General features: G+C 47.2%; 7 protein-coding genes across 7 annotated transcripts; 4 read left to right on the top strand and 3 right to left on the bottom strand.

The window, feature by feature from the left end:
- Positions 1 to 426: 426 nt before the first annotated feature.
- On the top strand, positions 427 to 1,393 carry GL218_07156 (Proliferating cell nuclear antigen; the record flags this gene model as incomplete). The annotated part of the gene is made up of 4 exons (XM_033583901.1): positions 427 to 468; positions 524 to 953; positions 1,026 to 1,315; positions 1,376 to 1,393. The coding sequence occupies 4 exons, from the start codon at positions 427 to 429 to the stop codon at positions 1,391 to 1,393; spliced, it is 780 nt and encodes a 259-aa protein (XP_033432977.1).
- Positions 1,394 to 2,089: 696 nt separating this feature from the next.
- On the top strand, positions 2,090 to 3,526 carry GL218_07155 (putative pyridoxal kinase C6F6.11c; the record flags this gene model as incomplete). The annotated part of the gene is made up of 5 exons (XM_033583900.1): positions 2,090 to 2,146; positions 2,215 to 2,225; positions 2,297 to 2,376; positions 2,450 to 2,783; positions 2,917 to 3,526. The coding sequence occupies 5 exons, from the start codon at positions 2,090 to 2,092 to the stop codon at positions 3,524 to 3,526; spliced, it is 1,092 nt and encodes a 363-aa protein (XP_033432978.1).
- A 428-nt stretch (positions 3,527 to 3,954) lies between these two features.
- On the bottom strand, positions 3,955 to 4,563 carry GL218_07154 (Deoxyuridine 5'-triphosphate nucleotidohydrolase; the record flags this gene model as incomplete). The annotated part of the gene is made up of 1 exon (XM_033583899.1): positions 3,955 to 4,563. One exon carries the CDS (start codon positions 4,561 to 4,563, stop codon positions 3,955 to 3,957), a length of 609 nt encoding a protein of 202 aa, XP_033432979.1.
- A 702-nt stretch (positions 4,564 to 5,265) lies between these two features.
- On the bottom strand, positions 5,266 to 6,270 carry GL218_07153 (uncharacterized protein; the record flags this gene model as incomplete). The annotated part of the gene is made up of 1 exon (XM_033583898.1): positions 5,266 to 6,270. One exon carries the CDS (start codon positions 6,268 to 6,270, stop codon positions 5,266 to 5,268), a length of 1,005 nt encoding a protein of 334 aa, XP_033432971.1.
- Positions 6,271 to 8,326: 2,056 nt separating this feature from the next.
- GL218_07152 (RNA-binding protein rnc1) lies at positions 8,327 to 9,849 on the top strand (the record flags this gene model as incomplete). The annotated part of the gene is made up of 2 exons (XM_033583897.1): positions 8,327 to 8,875; positions 8,935 to 9,849. The coding sequence occupies 2 exons, from the start codon at positions 8,327 to 8,329 to the stop codon at positions 9,847 to 9,849; spliced, it is 1,464 nt and encodes a 487-aa protein (XP_033432972.1).
- Positions 9,850 to 14,574: 4,725 nt separating this feature from the next.
- Positions 14,575 to 15,457, top strand: GL218_07151 (putative gpi anchored serine-threonine rich protein; the record flags this gene model as incomplete). The annotated part of the gene is made up of 2 exons (XM_033583896.1): positions 14,575 to 14,797; positions 14,853 to 15,457. 2 exons carry the CDS (start codon positions 14,575 to 14,577, stop codon positions 15,455 to 15,457), a joined length of 828 nt encoding a protein of 275 aa, XP_033432973.1.
- Positions 15,458 to 17,021: 1,564 nt separating this feature from the next.
- GL218_07150 (Nitrate transporter) lies at positions 17,022 to 18,709 on the bottom strand (the record flags this gene model as incomplete). Its single annotated transcript, XM_033583895.1, has 3 exons — positions 17,022 to 18,333; positions 18,393 to 18,472; positions 18,545 to 18,709. 3 exons carry the CDS (start codon positions 18,707 to 18,709, stop codon positions 17,022 to 17,024), a joined length of 1,557 nt encoding a protein of 518 aa, XP_033432974.1.
- Between the last annotated feature and the right edge of the window lie 1,671 nt (positions 18,710 to 20,380).

Raw genomic sequence — 20,380 nt, 5'->3', positions numbered from 1 at the left:
ATGTCTCCTTAAAATGTACGGTGTACATCACAATGAGAGCTATGGCTGGCCCCATAAAGATGCCCTGTTCAATTGATTGGTTGATTGAATTCGTAGGTACATTGTATAAGTACCATCCATACCGCTGTTACCTGTATCAATGTGGGGCATTCGCGCGTCTGCCTTCAATTAAAGACGCGTTCAACCACTCAACGCGTCTCCGTTCCCCAGCTTATCCCACTAATTTCTAGAATTATATTTCTTGCCAAATATTCTTCAGCATAACCAAATTTAGGGTACCTTCTCGACAACAACCTCAGTTACGAACAATTCTTACGATAGTAATCACATACCGAGTCTTCCTTTTACCGATCTATATTCGTCACTTCCAGACACCCAACTTTATTAACACCCTATTTTATTATATTCTGTCTAAAATTAATCACCATGTTAGAGGCACGACTCGAGCAGGCCCAGATCCTGAAAAAGGTCTGTCTACCCAATTGTGTAGCTTTCCGCTATCAATCAAGCTGACAGATTATAGGTGGTTGATTCTATCAAGGATCTGGTGCAGGATTGTAACTTCGACTGCAATGACTCGGGTATCGCGCTGCAGGCCATGGACAACTCTCACGTCGCCCTTGTGTCGATGATGCTGAAGGCCGAAGGTTTCTCTCCTTACCGCTGCGACCGCAATATTGCCCTCGGTGTAAATCTCGTCTCCCTCACGAAAGTTCTACGTGCAGCACAGAACGAAGATATCCTCACATTAAAGGCTGAAGATGCGCCTGATTCCCTTAATCTCGTCTTCGAGAGCAGCGAGAACGACCGTATCAGCGAATACGACTTGAAGCTCATGGATATCGACCAGGAGCACTTGGGTATTCCCGAAACGGAGTATGCTGCGACTATCTCTATGCCCTCGTCTGAGTTCAGACGTATCTGCACGGATTTGATGGCTATGTCTGAATCTGGTAAGTGGCAGTTATGCTCTTCTCTCGATTAGAGTTACGTATTATAAAGAGAGTATAGCTAACACGTATAAGTGACGATCGATGCTACCAAGGACGGAGTCAAATTCTCCTGCAACGGTGATATCGGTAACGGTGCCGTTACGCTTCGAAGCCACCAGAACGTCGACAAGCCCGAACTCAACATCGATATTGAGCTCACCGAGCCGGTCGGCCTTACCTTCTCCCTCAAGTACCTAGTCAACTTCTGCAAAGCCCAAGCTCTATCCAGCACCGTCAAGATCTGCTTATCCAACGAGGTACCTCTTCTAGTGGAGTATGGATTGGCCGGCAGCAGTTACTTGAGGTTCTACCTCGCTCCCAAGGTATGTCACACTGCGACCCTTGATGCTATATCTGACGCATTACTAATGATGAACTTATAGATTGGTGACGAAGAGTAAGAAATTAAGCAAGACAGAAGCTAATGAGAATCACGAATATACCACGTCGATATTTAGAGGTGGTAGACTACCACGGGACTTGCGATGGAACTTCTCGTGGTCTACGAAATGGATACGAATGAATACCGCATGCAAAATGTCAATTGCATTATTAGTATAGGGCTTCTTGGACGGCATTGGCTTTAGATGCAGTATCAATCCATGGCTTGCGAGGCGATTAAAGGACGAGATAGGCAGATTAATGGGTTTTATAACCCTAATATAAATTCATTTTCTTACCCAACATGAAGCTACTATGTACATGGAAGTTATATAGCTCATATAGCTCGTGCTAGTATTTTGAAGTTACGATACTGAAATAGATTAGATGTACCTAACGTACACCATATCTGCAGGGAGCAACTCAAAGAAGTTTAGTGCGGGGCTATATCCGTCATGGCGGGGCACTTCGACAATCTTAGACTCAGCTTTTCAATGGTCACTTATCGGAAGAGAGTCATGCGCCTTATTGTCTTCGGCACTCGGCGGAGGTTATATTATCATCACGGCTTCCGTCTGGATCCTCCGCTCTTTCTCTGATGCTTACTTCTTTAAACGGCTTCGTGGAACATAACAAAATACTTGACTTTCTCTAATTCACTTATACACTCATACACTTACACAATTCACATCGTCACCTTCCTACCAACCGTCCGCATGAGTGCCGAACCACCGTTCGTCCCAGAGACGAGCGTCTTAGCCGTCGCCAGCCATGTAGGGAAAAGCCAATGCTTCTAGCAGTCAGTTTCCTATTTTCTAGTAGCTAATATCCCTCTTTGAAGGTTGTCTCAGGGTGAGAGTTTTAGATTTATACTACCAAGGTCGTCGACGACCCTTCCGTTAACACCAGATTTCCGTGGATAGGAACGTTGGCAATAAGATCGCCGTCTTTGCGCTACAGTCTATGGGCTGCGATGTCTCTGCTATGAATACCGTGCAGTTCAGTACGTACATACTTGTTAATCAGTATCTCAGAGCCGGGTATACCACGTTCTAACATGAGTATCAAACACAAAGGCAACCACACGGGTTACAAGCAATGGAAAGGCACGCGTGTGTCAGCGCAGGAGATCACAGATCTATGGGAAGGTCTCAAGCAGTCATATCTCGATAACTTCGACATGATGCTTTCGGGGTACGTTCCCGGGGCAGCCGCCGTCGAGGCAGTCGGAAACATCGGAAAGGAACTCAAGCACAAATCGAAGGCTCAGAAACCAGGAAGCTTCTTCTGGGTGCTAGATCCGGTCATGGGTGACAATGGCCGCCTATATGTCGCAGAGGATGTAGTGCCTGCGTATAAGAACCTGATACAATATGCCGACCTTATCTTACCCAATCAGTTCGAAGCTGAGTAAGTCCATTGCTTTCATATGTACATTCCTTTCCTAGGTAGACAGATGAAGATCTCGGTAAATTCTGGTCTAGGAAGTGGCAGTTAAGGAAAGAGTGGGAGTATGTTAGCTAACGAGCCTCCTTTTCGGTAGACTCCTTTCTGGCGTAAAGATTACCGATTTTGCCTCTCTTGAGAATGCGATTCGAGTTCTACACCAAGACTTCGGCGTCCCTCACATCGTTATCACATCCGTGTCCTTACCGTCCGCAAACTCATCTCCTTCTACGGAGACAACCCGCACCATGTCAGTCGTGGGTTCGACCATGACTTCGGACCGACAGCCCCGGCTCTTCAGGATCACGTTTCCAGTGTTTGAGTGCTACTTCAGCGGAACAGGAGACATGTTCGCGGCACTGATGGTAGCCCGCATGCGCGAGGCGGTAACCAACTACGACAAGCAGAGCAATGGGGATGGAAACGGTCCCCTAGTGGAAAAGCTCTCGTGGCTTAGTCCCGACGACGCTGATGCTCAGGACCTACCGCTCGCGAGGGCAGCAGAGAAGGTCCTGGCTAGTATGCACGAGGTTTTAGATCGTACATGTGCGAGCTTAACAGCAGAGATGGCAGAGAAGCAGAAAGACAAAAATCTAGACGAGAAGGCACTACATCTTATAAAGTCGAGGGCTTCGGAGCTGAAACTCGCGAGAAATCTGGGGAGTCTACGTAATCCGAAGGTGGAATACCGCGCGGAAAAGGTGTAAATAAACTTGGATGCTGTATTGAGAAAAGGGACCAGGCTAGATTTGTGACATATGGGCATTAGGCTACCTATACCACATTATAGAATAGAAATGTGACTAGATATCACTAGAAGTAGGATTGAGTATGGTTGTGCTGTATAAGATCCTTTATCTGGTTTGAAAAGGCAGCTCTTAGAATGTTTGTAGAATTTATATTCATTTCCTTCATATCTCATCTTCTATACATGGATGAGCTAGAATCCCTTTCCCCTTGAAAAGAGTCTACCTTAGGTACATATATATGCTCCATCTACTTGGCTGGCTAATCAGTTGACCAACGAACCTGACCAGATTACCGGTAGTCGTCTACCAGTGCCGTCTAAGTTTTCATAAACCCATCGTATATCATACCAGACACTCCATATTCCAAGCCTAAGCGACAACCCCCCCTAATTCGTCCCCGTGCTTCCAAACCCGCCCGCCCCACGCACGCTCTCCTCCAGCTCCTGCACCTCGAGCACTTCGGGCGTATAAATCCTCTCCACGACGAGCTGGGCGACCCGGTCCCCCTCGGCGACGGCGAAATCCGCATCCGAGTGGTTGAATAGTAGAACCTTGACCTGGCCCCGGTAGTCGGCGTCGATGACGCCGGCGCCCGTGTCGATGAAATGCTTGGCTGCTAGGCCGGACCGCGGGGCTATGCGGCCGTAGGTGCCGGCGGGCACGGCGATGGCTATGTCGGTGTCGACTAGGGCTTTGCCGCGAGAGGGGATGGTCGTCGGGTGTGCGGCGTACAGGTCATAGCCGGCGGAGAAGGGACTCCCGCGCGTGGGCAGTTTGGCGGCGGGGGAGAGTTTTTTGATTAGGAGGGGGGGAGATTGGTCGAGGTTGGGGACGGGGATGGGGGGTTGGGGTGTGGTGGTGGTGGTGTTGTCGGAGGAAGACATTGCTTCAGTAGTGTTGTCAGTGTTGCTAGTAGTTGTAGTTGAGGGAGTGGTCTTGACTCTTTTTGCGGGTGGTGAGGTTGGTGGTGATGTTACAGATGCAGTAGTGGTCATAGTCTTGGGACTTAAATCAAGTAAATAGTCTAGAAGGGGAAGTCTATACAATGTTTGTTTGAACTGTGCAAGTAATTTGGCAATTGGGTTTGTGGGAATCGGGTTGTAGCAGTTGCGGTGAAGAAAGATTTACACTGCAGCGGAAAGTGGGATATACTTCTATACCATACATTAGGTACATAGCGTTGGGACGCGGGTGCGGCGACGCGTTGAGGGGCGTTTAGGGAAGAAGGTTGATGCTAATTGGCCAATGGCTAGACGGCGTACGGAATACTGTATTGGATGCCAAGAATTGCATATATGCACCCTACGCTAGGTACCTAAAAGGAGGTACCTAATCTACCTCGTAGATGTTGTCAACCGTGATATATCATTCCGCCATCTTGGAATCGTAGATACATCACAAATGAGAAAACGCGAAGGTGCATTGTTCTAAAACTGTCTTCGATGTTCGTGTACATAGAATAATGGTACTTAGGAGGTAGTCCTTAAAACGCCACGTAAATTGATCTTAGGTCGCTCTTTTTTGAACCGAGTAATTGAACTCAAACCCCCCTGATCTTTAGATATTGACCCTAATTGTAGAAAACACATATCCTAGTCTGGTTTGATAGCTACATGTATATACCAGTCTATGCGGTGTTTTGCACTTGTATGTACGTGAGTAAATCATGAAACCGGAGGCGAAAGCTTGAGCACGTTTTATTCATCCAAGTCTTTACCAAAGTCGATTAGCCGGAGCTTCGTAGAGTCTCTAGGGTGAAACTGCGCAACTTTAGACCTGACTAGGAACCTTGCAGCTGCCGTCTCCCTAGGGAGCTGGACATAGGCAGCTGAACTATCGCCGTCAGATTGTGCTAAGGCGTTGAGTAGTTCCTCTGTTAAAGTGCGCATCTCCTCACCCGCGGCCGCAGCTTCATCCCGGCTGCCCGCCTTAGCTCTCTCTGTTGGCTCCCCATCCTCTCGTATACCCCATATCTCGTCGATGCGTCTCTGTCGTTTGTCCTCATCTGGATTCTCCTTTGCCTTTTTCAGTTTGCCCTGAGAGCTAAATCCTGCAGCAAGATCAGACCCATCGATATCCATGATATCGCCAACAACAGGGCCTCCAAGCTCTTCAGCGGCAAGCATTCCCGCAAGATGCTCGTCGATAAACTTTCTCAGCGCTTTGAGAAGCCTGGAGGTTTCCTTGTCGTAGTACTTTTTCTTTTGCTTCAGTTCGTTTATCCGTTCTGCAGCTATGTCCTCCGGTCCCATCTCCATTCGGCTTTCCAAGCCATCTCGCAATGATTGTATGCGATTGCGCAAACTTTGCGAAAGGGCTTTCTGATCTTCGAGGTTAGACTTCTCTACCTCGAGTCGTCGCTTGGTCTTCTCAACCGAGTCTTTATGAGAGGCTAAATAGGCCTTTGTCTCCTCCACAGTCTGGTGGGTTTTGCGGAGTGCTAGAAGAGCGGGCAATAAAGATTCCGGAAACGGAAGGAATGGTGTTTGCGATGCCAGCTCATCATAAGCTAGTTTCATGATATCCAACGACGCTGTTGGGGGATAAGACTGGCTTGTGCCATGCGCACTTGGAGTAGCGCGCAGCTCGTTTAGCGCGACTTCATGCTCCCTGACTCTCTCCTGAAGCTCCCGTACCGTAGCTTGGAGATGGGAGGTGTGAAACAAATCCAAGTCGTCGCTAAGACGCGCTCCGCTATCCATTTCTTCGTCGTAATATCTAATGATTTAGGATTTAGGATGCCAAGACAAACCCTCTAATAAATCGGAAAACGATACTTGCAGCAGGATAAAATGCGGTTGATGTCTTGCAGCTTGCAGTTCGTAATAGACGTGTGTATGTATATTTCCATATTGCAGAAAATATGCAGCTAGTACCTCGTAGTGTCTAGCAAAGACTGGAGCATGGGTTCAAGGGGATGCCAAGAAATGCAACGCAGGTCAAGTGCCGATGGATCTGCGGCACAAACAATCCTGAAGCAGCTCTTATTGATTAACCCTACGGAATAATTCTAACGAATACCTAATGTATACGCGTAACCTAGTATATTAGTATAGTATCTTAGACCAAGCTTCTTAAAGTAGGTAGTAATAACTATACAATTAATATTAATTCGTTCTTTTATATAATTGTTAGGTTTAAACTTCCGAGATGATAGTACCTAGATAAAATAAAATAAAACTACACACTGAAAGAAATTAACACTTCCTGGTGTACACCGTGTGTTGTACGACATAACATACGTACATACATATGTGTGTACAGTAGCAGAACGAGATAGCCGGAATGAGACTGGAAGAGCATACGAATATACTTTATTAATGTACAAGAAAATTGGCCAACAAACACGATAATAAAAAGTACACTATATACATGTATACATAGAGGTATAGACGAGGCTGGCGAACACCATATTAGGTAAGGAGACTCACCGTAATAGCATAGCAGAGTGCAAAACAGGAGCTGAATTCGAAAACGCACAGTGGCACTAGATGGCACTAGAGCCAATTAGGTGGGAATCCATGACGCTTGGACGTTACCTCCCTAAGATTTTGTGTGGAGGAGCCCCATTAGTTACCTAGGTACATAGGTATGTACATAAGGTAAGTACCTTTTTGCAAAAGCAGCAAAAGCAACCGTGCCCACTGTAAGTTAGATCTTTCTTGCATTCGAGTAAGACAACCTTTATGTAGACAACCTCCAACCTACAACACGCATCTCGCCTCCTTCAATTCAATCTTTATCCTCTCTCCCCCCCCCTTTCCGTCCTTCTTCACAAGTCGTATCACCCCTTATCGCCTGCGTTGCGAACTTAGCACTGCACCAATTTTTTTCTGCCCCTTCCCCCCCCCTTCTATTACTATATTTTACGTTTAATTCCCCAATCGTCCCGCCTTCTTCCCCCTTGTTGAGGCTTGTTGAGGTAGTTTCGCAATCAAGTTTCTCTTAAAAAGAGACAACGGGGTTCTGTCGCTTATAAAAGCCTCCTTTACTGCACCTATCCGCAGTAAAAAGTGATTTTTATAATCGCTTTGGCGCATCTTAGTTCGCCTCGAGACGCCAAACGCGACGCGGGTCGACCTGTCCTCCACCGCCCTATCAAAGGTATTACCTGCTGGAGAGGCAGTTTCTTCTTAGAAAAGGTTCAGGCATAAGAAAGCATAAGAAAAGGAAATCGGCATCGAGATATCTGCCTAAGGTGTTTCCTATTTGACGGAGTAAAAGGTTTGAGAACTGACTACGTCTCTCTGATCCTGCCACTTCTTTCCAATCCACCACTCCTACTTCGTCTACTTCGTCCGTCCTTCCATACTCTACCGCCGACTTGATCACCACATACTCGTCTTGGTCAAGCTAGCAATCCTCTACCTCCATCAAATCGCCCTCAGCTACCGTCAGGTCATCACCATTCTCGTCCTACCAATATTCCGCCTTGCAACACGAGCGTCCAGGTCCCAGCCGGATCTTTCATATCACTCTTCTCGTTGTCCCTGTCGTCACCTAACCTGACGACTCCGATCTCGTTCCATCATCGACCCTACCTTTCAAGTCCGACCTGACCTCTAGATCCCGCATACAAACATTCATCAACTTGAGGGTACTTGAGCCATATCACGTTCCGAACCACTACACCTGCACGTTTTCCTTCGAAAACCCTCAAGGTGTAGATAAAAAAAGAACGATAATTCAATATCAATTCGACCGTCTAAACGGCCTACCGTAGCGTCCGCTCAAGAGTGAACAAGTTCATAGAACAATATGTCTGCCTCGCCTTCTCACCCTACTAATCCGGCTAAACGCCCTCTAGAGGATGCTTCCTCTCCTTCCCGGGGCATTGATCAACCCGAAGCCAAACGGCCTGCCCTTGACAAAGTTATCAACAATGGAGATAATGACAAGGATATTGAGCTTCCTGAGAGCAATGGTGATGGCGTCTCGGTACCTACTGCAACTAATGGCACAGCCAAGCCCGAGGATACCAATCAGGACAAGGCTGAGATCAAAGACGACCAAGGCGATACTGTCGTACCTGATGTTGAGGAAGCCAAGTCTGCCGTAGACGCCGCAGTTTCTGGCCCTACAGGCGTGTCCGGTGCCGCCGCGACCAACACTCACGATGAGACTACATGGATTCATATCCGTGCTGTCATCTCCAGCCCTGAAGCCGCTACCATTATTGGTAAAGGTGGCGAAAACGTTTCTAATATCCGGAAGCTATCTAGTGCCAAGTGTACCGTCAGTGATTACCAGAAGGGCGCTGTAGAACGAATACTTACTGTTAGCGGAGCTGTTGAGGCTGTGGCCAAGGTATTTAACCAACCGCTAATCTTATAACATGTCTAGACCCCAGCTAACATCACCTTTAGGCGTTCGGTTTGATTATCCGAACCTTAAATAACGAGCCTCTAACGGAGAAATCCAACGCTCAGTCCAAGACATATCCTCTTCGACTGCTTATACCTCATGTACTTATTGGGTCCATTATCGGGAAGGGCGGTGCCCGCATTCGTGAGATCCAAGATGCTTCAGGAGCGCGGCTCAATGCCTCTGACTCGTGCCTACCGCTATCTAGCGAGCGTTCCCTCGTAGTCATGGGCGTAGCTGACGCTGTTCATATTGCTACTTATTATGTAGGAAGCACGCTCCTCCAGCAACTTAACGAACGCTTCGGCGGCCCCGCCGCGTCGGCCTATGCCACCCGGAGTGGTGGTCCCACCGGCGTCGTGCCCGGAGGAATGCAAGTGGTTCCGTACTGCCCTCAACCCGCTGGCGGCAACTTTGGTCATCGCGAAAACTACGGTCGACGACCCGATCCTCGAGCCCATCACATGCCGCCGGCGCCGTATACGCAACCCTACCACCCGCATGCGGCCACGCCGCAACCTAACCCGAGTGTGCCGATGCACTACGCACCCCAGGCAGCCGGATATGGTGCCGCACCGCACATGCCGCCTCACCACGCCCCTCATGTGGGTGGCCCCCATCCTCACGGCGGTCCTCCAGCTCAGCCAATGCACGGTGCTGCTATCGCAGGAGCGCCAATGACTCAACAGATCTACATTCCCAACGATATGGTTGGTGCCATCATTGGTAAGGGTGGTCAAAAAATCAATGAGATTCGAACAATTAGCGGCAGCGTGATTAAGATCAACGAGCCGCAAGATAATAGTAATGAGCGGCTAGTAACAATCACGGGAACCGAAGAATGTAACAGGATGGCACTATACATGCTCTATTCTCGACTGGGTGAGACACCTAAAGCACCACGCGGCCGCGCGTAACAACCGTCAACAGCACTAATCATAACCATGGCGAGCAGAGAGCGAAAAGCACCGTATCTAACGAATAAAATTATCCCGCCGGCTCTCAGCATCGTTTTCGAGTTTTTCTTGTCGCGGGGGGCATTTTGTGTTTCAGCACATCGCATTCATTGTTATCTAGTTCAGAATCTCTTTGATGCATCGCCCCGGGGAGGAGGAGGGTCACAGGAGAAGGTGGCGTACATGGCTGGGTTGCTGGTAGCTTCATGTGGTTTTTAGGTAGTTGGGCAATCAGATCTTGGTCTTAAAAGCGGTAGTTCCGCTTGATAGCGGCAGGCAAACGGACGTTGGCGAGACGATAAGCTGTTTCGTCTCATACGATCTCTGCGCCTTTACTGGCAGATAACAAATACATGTTCTTCGAATGGCTATCCAGTCGTCCTAATTCTCATGTGCCTTGTTACCCCTTAATACCGTTGTCATCGTGAGTCCATGAGTTCTATATGAACGGCGTGGTGGTAGTATATGTTAACCTGGTTACGTTTAGTAGAAAGTGTACCAGTTCCATATCCGTCTTTGCAAATGATTACTACCAGTCTTATTATTATTGTATGAAGACGCCTTGTTGTTTAGAGGTTTGGTCACGCATAAGATTGAATACGCATAGACATAGACAAGTAAGTGCTGGCTAGCTAACCAGTAAGGAAAACGTCAAAACGATATGACGATTAGTACTTTCGGTGTATTATAGTCTGCTCATCTCAACTTGTCCTTCATGTAAAACTTGTCTAACATATCACATATCACATGCTCATGATCCAGTTCGGAATTCGGAAAATTTCATTGATGATCGTAACAGGTTATTATCTGCTAATCATAGCACCTATGAGACTTCTTAGATAAGATGCTATAGCCACACCAACAACACAAAAAACATCGCAAAGGCTTTCGAGGAGAAGTAATCCTAGGAGTTGGTTTGTCTAGACTGACGGGTAAGCTGTTTGGTTACTGGGAATTAACTCACTCGTACGGATTGGTAGATAATGAATAACTTTGCAGCTGGATATGTCATGTATCCCTTTCCTTAGAATACCTGCAAGATGATAAGTAGGTCAAACCCGCCTGTCTTTATAACTCGCCACCTAATCCTGGAATAAATTGCGGCCGTAGTTAGCCGTTCTTTACGAATCCCCAACCGCCATCGCGTGGATGGACTGTTATTGGGTTCTCACGCGCACACGCGAACGATTTGTCATGTAGCTTTCCCTTTCTTAACCTAAAATCAACTTGTAAATCTACTCATTGATAAATCCTCGTCCCCTAAAAGCGACTACACTAAGTATATGTATATTGGCCTAGTTAGCATAAAAAGTTACCATTAGACACTCATTGGGTTAGCTGCTACGTGAACGAGTAATAGGATCTTAAGATATATCAATCCAAGACCTGTTACTTACGCCTTGTACGTTATATACCTCCAGTAGGTCTAGCAGAAATGAATACCTACCTACCCTATCTTAGGTACCTAGTTAGGATAAACTTCTTATGAAGCTGAGGCCGAGGATAGGTTTACAAGGACTGGATGCTATACAGTACCGGTCTACCCAAGGAACTTAATCGATGCTTGATAAAGTAGTATGCACCGTTCGTACGTAAGTTTATATAATGCGAATTGTGGCACGTTATGTTAATTGTGATGGGTATGGATGAACCGATATCGAGTACCTAGGTCGGTTTCGAATAGAGATGATGCTTTCTTTTATAAGGGAGAGGAAATAGTGTATCGGCGTCCTGCTGGGTTGTGGCTTAGAAAAAGACATACACTACCGTTACTGCTGTCTGTACCTTGTAGCACCCAACCAGCTTAGAGAGTGGTTGGAGGGGTTTTATGCCGTAAGCAAACATGTAGTTAGCGTAGAAAGGAGTATATATAGTATAATTGAAATGATCATATAGAAACATGCTACTCTCCCCCTTCTGGAGATATTACACGAGGTGTAAGAGGGGGTAGTCGGGGATAAACTCTGTGATACATGACATATCTCTCGCCTTGTATTTATTGTTACATACTCGAAGTAACAATATAAGACGTGATATACCTAACAAAGACTTTCTCAGGTATGTAAGTAAGACGAACTCGCATAGGTATTTTTCTAGTAAACCAACATCCTATACTATCTACAGGTGCTAATTGGGCAACGCATCACACGTCAGTAAGACTGGCAATACTACAAGGCAAAGAACGATAAATCTTCGCACATTACTTAGATAGGTAGTTTACATGATTCTTCCTCGGGACGCACGAGCCTTCATCGTCGGACATTATATACAGAAAATTTTAAAACCTCCCTCCCTTACATCTCGGTTCTCCTCAGCCCTACGCCACCACACATGGAAAGTGTACATACGTTCTAGACTCCCATGCATCTCGCTAACCGCCTTGTTCCCCTAAACAGCCAGCCAGCCAGCCAACAGTAGAAGGCGGTCAGCGCTAGAAGACATTTGCATTTGTGCGGCTGGCAGGGGGCGCGCAGCGAAGGATTTTTCTGGCTTGCTGAGTGAAATTGAATTGGATTGAATGTAGGACCATGCGATCAATCAAATATTGTTCGCTTACATGGTATTTTAGCCCAGTTTAGCAGCCGTCTTAAGCGGTGTCGCACGCGGACAGGCAAACCTATTTAAATCATACTATTATTTATTCGTCTCACGTTGTACTTTTACAGGTTTGTTTTACGATTGTGTATCGATAGGTAGTATTAAATATTAGTCTACCTAGAGTATACCTATATATATATATGTGTGTACTTGTGGAAAGCTGACAGCAACCAACAAACAAACCCCAAATTGAGATGTCATTCCCGACATCTCCATTATATCAGAGTGGAGTTGGATTCGATGACGTGAACGGCAATGTCACGCAGGTATTAGGTACCCAATTTACGAAATTTGCAGTGCGTATGGACCTAATAGTGTATAAGCAATGGGTCCTATGTGATGCAAAGTCATCAACTAATTTAGTATACTATGTATAGGTATGTATATGGGTCGAGCCAAGAAAGCCTCACGCAGCCTTACGATGTTACGATAAATGAATGAATGAATGATCTTCTGTCGAGTCGTGTAGAGAAATTAAATGGAAAAAAAGAGGCTGTTAAGCTACCAAGGGCCACAATGTAACAAGAAGAATACGGCGTGTAACGTAGACTGTTAAAAGCCGAAGTTGCTTCGGCCCCTTTTCCCTTTTCCCTTTTACATAGTAACAAGTTAGCCGATCTCCCGTTAAAGCATAGAAGACCTAGTCGGACGATTCGCCGAAAGTCCTAAGCTGGTTGGGTAATTAATTATAATAGTACATATGCAGTATGCGGTATGGGTAGAACCTTTTATTAGGTAGAATTATTATTTTATTATTATGGTATTATGGTACAATGCATACAAGGTATTACCTAATAGCCGCTATACCAGCCTAAGGCTTCAAAGCCGTGCTGCATTGTGCCTGGCCCTACCTACCTAACCTAAGCTACTGCAGGAAGTCGCCTTCCTAGATGAGCCGACGGGCGCCAGGAATAATTGCCTACGGTCCGCGCAATCCTTTTTGTTAATTTATTAAATAAGTTTGTTTCAAGCGCCAAGTTTATGTGTTAGTGAAATTGAGTCTTTAAAGTTGTCTACGTACGTTAGGTACATACTAAGGTATATACTAATCTATACTTAGAAAAGTTAAGCAATTATTTAAATCTTAACTCAGCCTTAGACTTCGAAGTAATAGTAGTATCGAATGCATGCGCATAGCAAATGGTCATAACCAGCGCTGCATCGTGACTGCGTGACCGCGCCTCGCTCCAATTACTCGATCCAAGTTATTTACGGGTTATTAAAATGGGCGATGCTACCACCAAACAGCCCAGATCCCAGGGGTTCGAAAAGCAGGCTTTTTGCATGCCCCTTTCGCTAATTCGTTAGGGTCTTCCTTCGCGAGGGTCTTGTAATTTACCCTTTCAAGAACCCATGTAACACATTGACCAGTCAAATCGACGCGAGTTGGACGAGATGGACTTTACATAGGGGCAGGTGGGCTGCCTTAAAGTGGAGAAGAAGTTCAGGTGAAGTCCAGTAAAGAAATCTTGGCAGACGGATATCCATGTAGTTTTAGGCAGCTGGAATGTATCTTTGCTTGTTTATTTTGCCTGTAAGATACCTGTCGCGTCATTAGTGAGACACGAAGAGATCTAGCCCACGAACATGGCACGCCCCCGTCTACTAGGGGATCGCCTAGGGGACATACCATGCATGACTGGACTGACTGCCAGGTCTGTCAGGCACATTTGCTGATTTACTGTGGTATGGGGTTAGAAGACCTCATTTTTACTGGTTCTAAGTGGTTCGGTGGAGAGGATTTAACCAAGTTAGAAGCAGGGTATCGCGCTGCGAGCTGTGCCTCTCTCAGTTGTCCCCAGTTGCCCCCAGTTGTACCTGGACGATCCCTGGTCAGTCCCTCTTAGTCAACTGAATATCGTCCACCATTTTATCTCACGCCCTCCTGCCCTTTTTCTTCTTTTCTTCTTCCTACATCCAGCCGCAAACTTCCAAGTCGTCTTCAGACTCCCACACTCATTTTTAATATTCGCAGCTCAGCCTAGCTCGCGTCAGCCCAACGGCAACTTTCACTCTTTTATCAACCTGCTCCCTTCTCGGTACTCGTGGTTTTTAGTAATTCCAACTCTCTTCACCAATATAATCAAGATGCGTTCTACTACTTTCGCCTCTGCCTTGGCCTTTGCCGCCTCGGCCTTCGCCCAGACTCCTGGTTACGCCGTTCTCACCTCTCCTGCTGAGGGTCAACAGGTCGCCTCTGGCAAGACCTTCACCATCAAGTGGGAGGCCGGTCAGTACACTGGCCCTGCTACCATCACCCTTCTCGGTGGTGAGACTCCTACCACTCTCACTCCTGGCCCCGTCCTCGCAAGTAAGTAAACAACGCTGGTATTGAAATTGGTAATTAGTATTGACAAGCAATTTAGCTGTTGACGTTTCCGAGGGTACCTTCTCCTGGACTGTTGACTGTGCGCTTGGCACCGACAAGACCTACGGTATCAAGATCGCCTCCGTCGCCAACTCTGCGACTTTCCAGTACAGCTTCCCATTCGCCATCGCTGGCCCATCGTGCAACACTGTCGAGAGCAGCAGCAGCTCGGTCGCTTCTAGCAGCTCTGCTGGTGGCTACCCCACCGAGGGCTACCCTACTCAGGCTTACCCTACCTTGACCAGCAGCTCCGTCATCAGCTCTGCCAGCAGCTCTGCTCCCCCCTCTTACCCTACTGCTACCGTTTCCAGCAGCAGCAGCAGCAGCGTCGTCGTTAGCAACACCACCAGCGCTAGCAGCACCAAGGTCCCGACCTACCCTACCGTGATCCCCTCCGGTAACCTGTCCACCACTGCTCAGGTTCCCACCTACGTCCCCACGACCATCATCACCAGCTCCAGCTACGCTGTTGTGACCCCTGCCCCTAGTGCCAGCGCCACCACCTCAGCTCCCGTCACCATCCCCACTGCTGGTGCTAGCAACGTTGCTGCTGGCTCGCTGGCTTTGGTCGGTGGTCTTGCCTTCGCCCTCTTCGGCATGTAAGGCGGAATCGCATCTGTTTTCCGTTCGCGATGACGTTTTTAATAAATTTGGTTGTTTTGCCGGCGAGAGCAAGGGATTGGAACTAATGAACTAATTGACTACATACCGAGATACCTTTCTGAGTGGCATCGGCTGTTAATGTGGGCATGTTGGATGCGATGGATATCGTAATACTACCAAATATGTCTATAGACAGTCTGCTATATCTGAATATACCCATAAAAACTCATTGCTTTTGTTCCTGTGCGCACGTGATGTCGAGTTAAGAATTGCCTGTTTTGATATCAAACATGCATTAATTCGAACAATATGTAGTTGATACCCGATTATGGATTGTGACTAAATTATTGAAGTTGAGATAAATAGCATCGACGTTGTCTAAAGTTCAAGTTTAAGTTTCGAACCAAGTCCATAAGTTTTTACCTAATCCTGCCCGTCGATGTCATATCCACGTGGTGCGGCGCCCTGTGTAACAACATTACAACCGATTAAGGTTATCGCACTGCATCTACAACCCGGAGTGCGTTGCGCCCAATCGCCGTCCCTACAGCGCATCTCCCGAATCGGGAAGCCGACAACGACGATCGTGAATGTTACATTTCACAACCGAGTTGAGATGTGATATCTCCTCGGATATCTCCATTCCCCATCTCGCTTGCTTTTGCCACATACATAGTAGGTACATATGAGATGAGATGAATGGATGGATGGATGGATGAGTTGAGACGGCTCGGCGGGGGGGAGCGGCTTCGTTTGCTTGTTTCTGCTTTATTGGCGCGGATACGGGGGATGGGCGCATCCCACGGTCGTCGGCTTTTAATAGCCTACTACTTCTTAGGGAACTTAACTGCCGTACCGGTATTTTGAAACGGGTGTTTGGCATGGAGTCTACAATAGCCTACCTTTAACCTAATTTTTTTTTTTATCTTGAAACTCTGACTGCTGACTTCTGACTTCTGATATTTGGGATGAGTACAATTTTTTGTATGAATTTTATAGATTTATTTTATAGTAACTATGCGGCACGTGAAAGGGAATCCTAAGCCACGAACATATTCATATTGTGAATTATAAAAAGAATAAAAAAAATATCGACAAGGAATACTCCTAGTCAATAGATTTCCCTAATATTATACGACATAAAGTCCACTCAACAAATAGGTTCATGATCGGCATCACCTCGTATACGATAATAACCACCACATACTCCGTACACCGCAGTTTAAACAAAATAAATATTCATTCGTAAATTTCATATTATTTTGGGATCTACACTTCATACCCTGCTCTACCCTATACTATACTATACTATCTAAGCTCATTTCCATTTTTCAGTAGTGTAGTCCTAGCTAGCATCCATCTATTCCATCCCAGTTAATTCCTTATTTATCCGACTGACAAACTACCTAGATACGGGTATATACCGAAACACGTGCGCCCCAACGCCAGTCCAGCTTCCCCGTGCGTTGGGATCGTTTCAAATCTGCAAATAACCTCAAACGCCAAGATTTCGTTTCCAGAGATACTTTTATGTGGTAGTTAGTATCTAGTGCGTGCCAAGTAATCAGCGCCCGCCAACCTGTCCCTTCGGTACGGGCTGGACCCAGCATAACCCGAGATTGAGCGCGATAGTAACCACCCCGATGACCCAGAAGGCGGTAGCGTAGTCGGTCCCGCCGCCCGTGAACCGAAATATGATGGCAAAAATGACACCCCCGAGGTTACCTCCCGCGCCCGTGGTCCCGGAGACAACGCCGTTGGCATGCGGATGCACATGCGGTACGAGGGCAAAGTTAGCCCCGTTGCCCGCTTCCAGGAATAGCGCGGCTAGCGCTACAAGTCCGACCATAGCAGATAGATTATGCGGATTAACCTGGCCTATCACGACGAGTGCGGCGCCGGATATGCATCCGCACACCACGATCCAGATTTTCTTGGCCCAGACGCTACGGCCCGAGGCCTGGTATAAGACGTCTGCGGCGACGCCGCCGAGGGGCCGGGTAACCACGTTTAAAAAGCCGAACATGGCAGACCAGTTTGCGGCGTTGGTCTGGCCTAGCTGTGGGAAGTTCTTCACGTAGTATGACCCGAGTATGGCGTTGATGGCGAGTTCTCCGCCGAACGAGCACATGTATGTCAAAATGTGGAAGGCGGTCTGTGGGGAAAACGTCACCCTTGAGATCATGCTCCATGTCGGCTTTTGCACGACTTCGCCTTTGGCTACTCCTATCATTTCACCTCGCGACATGACGGCCTCATGATCCCAGTTGGCGTGTTTTTGAGGCTTCTTGGAGTCCCTCTCGACCTCGTGAATGCTGTTCCCGTTGCTAGAGCAGGCCTTGTCCGTAACATTGCCTGGGACGTCGATTATACTATCTGTCGGGCCAGGAGCCGCGTTGACGCCGTGAGAGGCCAAGTTCTGCTCAGCGTGGAGATGTCGCTCAGACCATTTGCCGGTTGGTGTATCGGGACACAGGAGTAACATAGATACGCCGGTAGCAACCGTGATTACGAGGGGAACGATGAAGGTAAGACGCCACGCCACGCCATCCGAGTAGCCTCGAGCCACGAAAGAGTCAAAGACGGCCGGCATGATGAAGTAGGTGATTCCACCGCCGGCGTTACCCCAACCTCCAGTCAGGGCATTGGCGGTACCAACAACATTTTTGTCGAAGAATCCTGTCGACCAGACCTGGCAAGGCACGAAAGACCCGCCAAGGATACCTATGAAGAAACGGCTCACGTAGAGGCCTTGGGCATTGTGGACGAGAGGGGCTAATCCGAGAGGGATCGACCCGACCAGGAGTGTACCGGCGAAAACCCAACGAGGCCCGAACCGATCGCAAGCAGGACCAGCCGCGAATCGAATCAATAATCTCCAATACGTCAGCTCGGAAAGGGAACCATAAAACCAAAGTAGTTATAAAACACATACGTAGCACACAACGAGACGATGTTGGAATTGGCAACCTCGGCTGAGGTAAGATGAAGGTTGGCTTTAATGGTATGCGTCAACTACGAAATTCGCAGATTGTCAGTTGCTCGCCTCCTTTAACATAGACTTTCCTAGAAGATCGAGATACTAACTAGTGGTGGAAACGTATACCACGCCCAAAAGGCAACCATAAATCCCCACCAGGAGAAAAAGAATACACGCCCGTAGACATTAAAGACATTTAAAACGGGGACAGAGCGGGCCTTGCGGTTAATTGGGTCCACTTCTGGGGCGGTCCAGAGGTAAGACAGCTTCATCTTGAGTGTTGTAAGCCTAAGCCCTGAGAAATCTTACTCTTGTAATTCGTAGACCCTCACAAAGGGGCTGACCGGTTGGTTTTCAACACGAAGTTTATAGCGATGGTGATTGCTGACTGGTATAAACAGTAATTTGGTGGGTTGAAAGGGGCAACGTATATATTCCTCTGATCGAATAGCATATACTCCTAGATTAGTGAATGGACTTCCTGTGTAACTGAGCATCTCCGGCCGAGTCGTCTCTGAAGCGGGTCTTGAGTAACGGACCCCACCCCAAGACTTCACGAGAGTTTTCCGCGGAAGGTTCTCCTGACAGATAAACTTATGATGTGCCGAGCGGAAACGTTTGATCCAAGTGCTAAGGAGATAGCGTGTTAGAATCGTCCAATAACCGTTGAGATGATTAGTTCTATAGCGCCAAGGAGGCTCCTTTCTATCGATGATGTAAAAGAAAAGGCAGCTACAGCTAAGAGGCTAAGACCTGGTCTTGACCGGTCTGATAAGATATAAGCTCCTGAAGATTGGTGATATTTTTACTAAAACGTAGTTATTAGCGTATTCCTGATGACCAACAGGGCTTCATCTGCCTAGCCGCACTATTCTCGACGTACATCGATAGTACCAGTGGCTTACTGGCGGAGATGCGAAGCAGGTAGCCGGAGATATTACACGAAGTCGTGATGTTCTTGAATGTTTTGTCGAATATACACGCTTCCGACTCGAGTTGATAAAGCCTCTGCTCTGACCTCATCAAGTGAGCCTCGTTTACTAATGGTAAACTCGACAACCCAGATAACTACCAAATAAAAAAGAGTGACATTCGAAGGCCAGCTTTGCCTTTCCGGTATTACAAATTGGTCCGGGCACGCACCTGGAAGAGAGCTTCTGACAGCGAATCAGACATGACATAAAAGCGATAAGTTCCCGTCGTAAAAGCAAATAAGCACGCGGATATTCGCACACGCCCAGATGACTAGTCAGGGGTACGACAGGCGACGCCAATGCAAATGCCTTCTTATCTTATCTGAAGGCGTCTAGGATCGACGATGGTAGGGCTAAGCCTTATTAGATGATGATTTCGCCCAGCCCAGAGATAAGGATGAGGGCCGTCAGTGGCCTAAGAGTTCAGGATAGACCACCGTATACGATCTCCGCGGGAACGTGGCTTGTGTTAGTTCCGGGTTGCAGATTTCTCGAAAGATCAATCCGGGGTAGGAATGTATCTTCATACGCAATGCATATAGTGCAACCAGTCCCTTGGTCGCTCAGAATCCGAGACGTTGGACGAGCCCAAACGACTGGCGCGTTGAGATGCAATTATCCTTGCAAAATGTCAACTTGTCAGCATTTATGTTAGACAAGGAGGGTGTAATTACCACCCTACGAGCGTGGTATGGGACTCACTTGGTCGAATAACTACCTAAGGTAGCTAAGGTAGATAAATAAATGGAGATGAAACCCCAGATATTGATCAAAATGACTCGATGCTAAGATGTTAGTAATTATGAAGTGTAGGTAGGTACCTTTACGGTGGACTATTAGTCCAACTGTGCCAAAATCAAGAAAATGGGTGGGAGCTGTCCAAAAAGGGTAATTTAATAAGCAACGCTAGGTGCACAGTATCCCGAAATACCTGAGATATAAGACTTTTTATATTATTTATTATTATTT

Source organism: Daldinia childiae (assembly GCF_008694065.1).
Source record: "Daldinia childiae strain JS-1345 chromosome Unknown Scaffold8, whole genome shotgun sequence".
NCBI lineage: Eukaryota > Fungi > Ascomycota > Sordariomycetes > Xylariales > Hypoxylaceae > Daldinia > Daldinia childiae.
The sequence above is the reverse complement of the archived record's forward strand: the minus strand, read 5'-3'. Positions and strand labels throughout refer to the sequence as shown.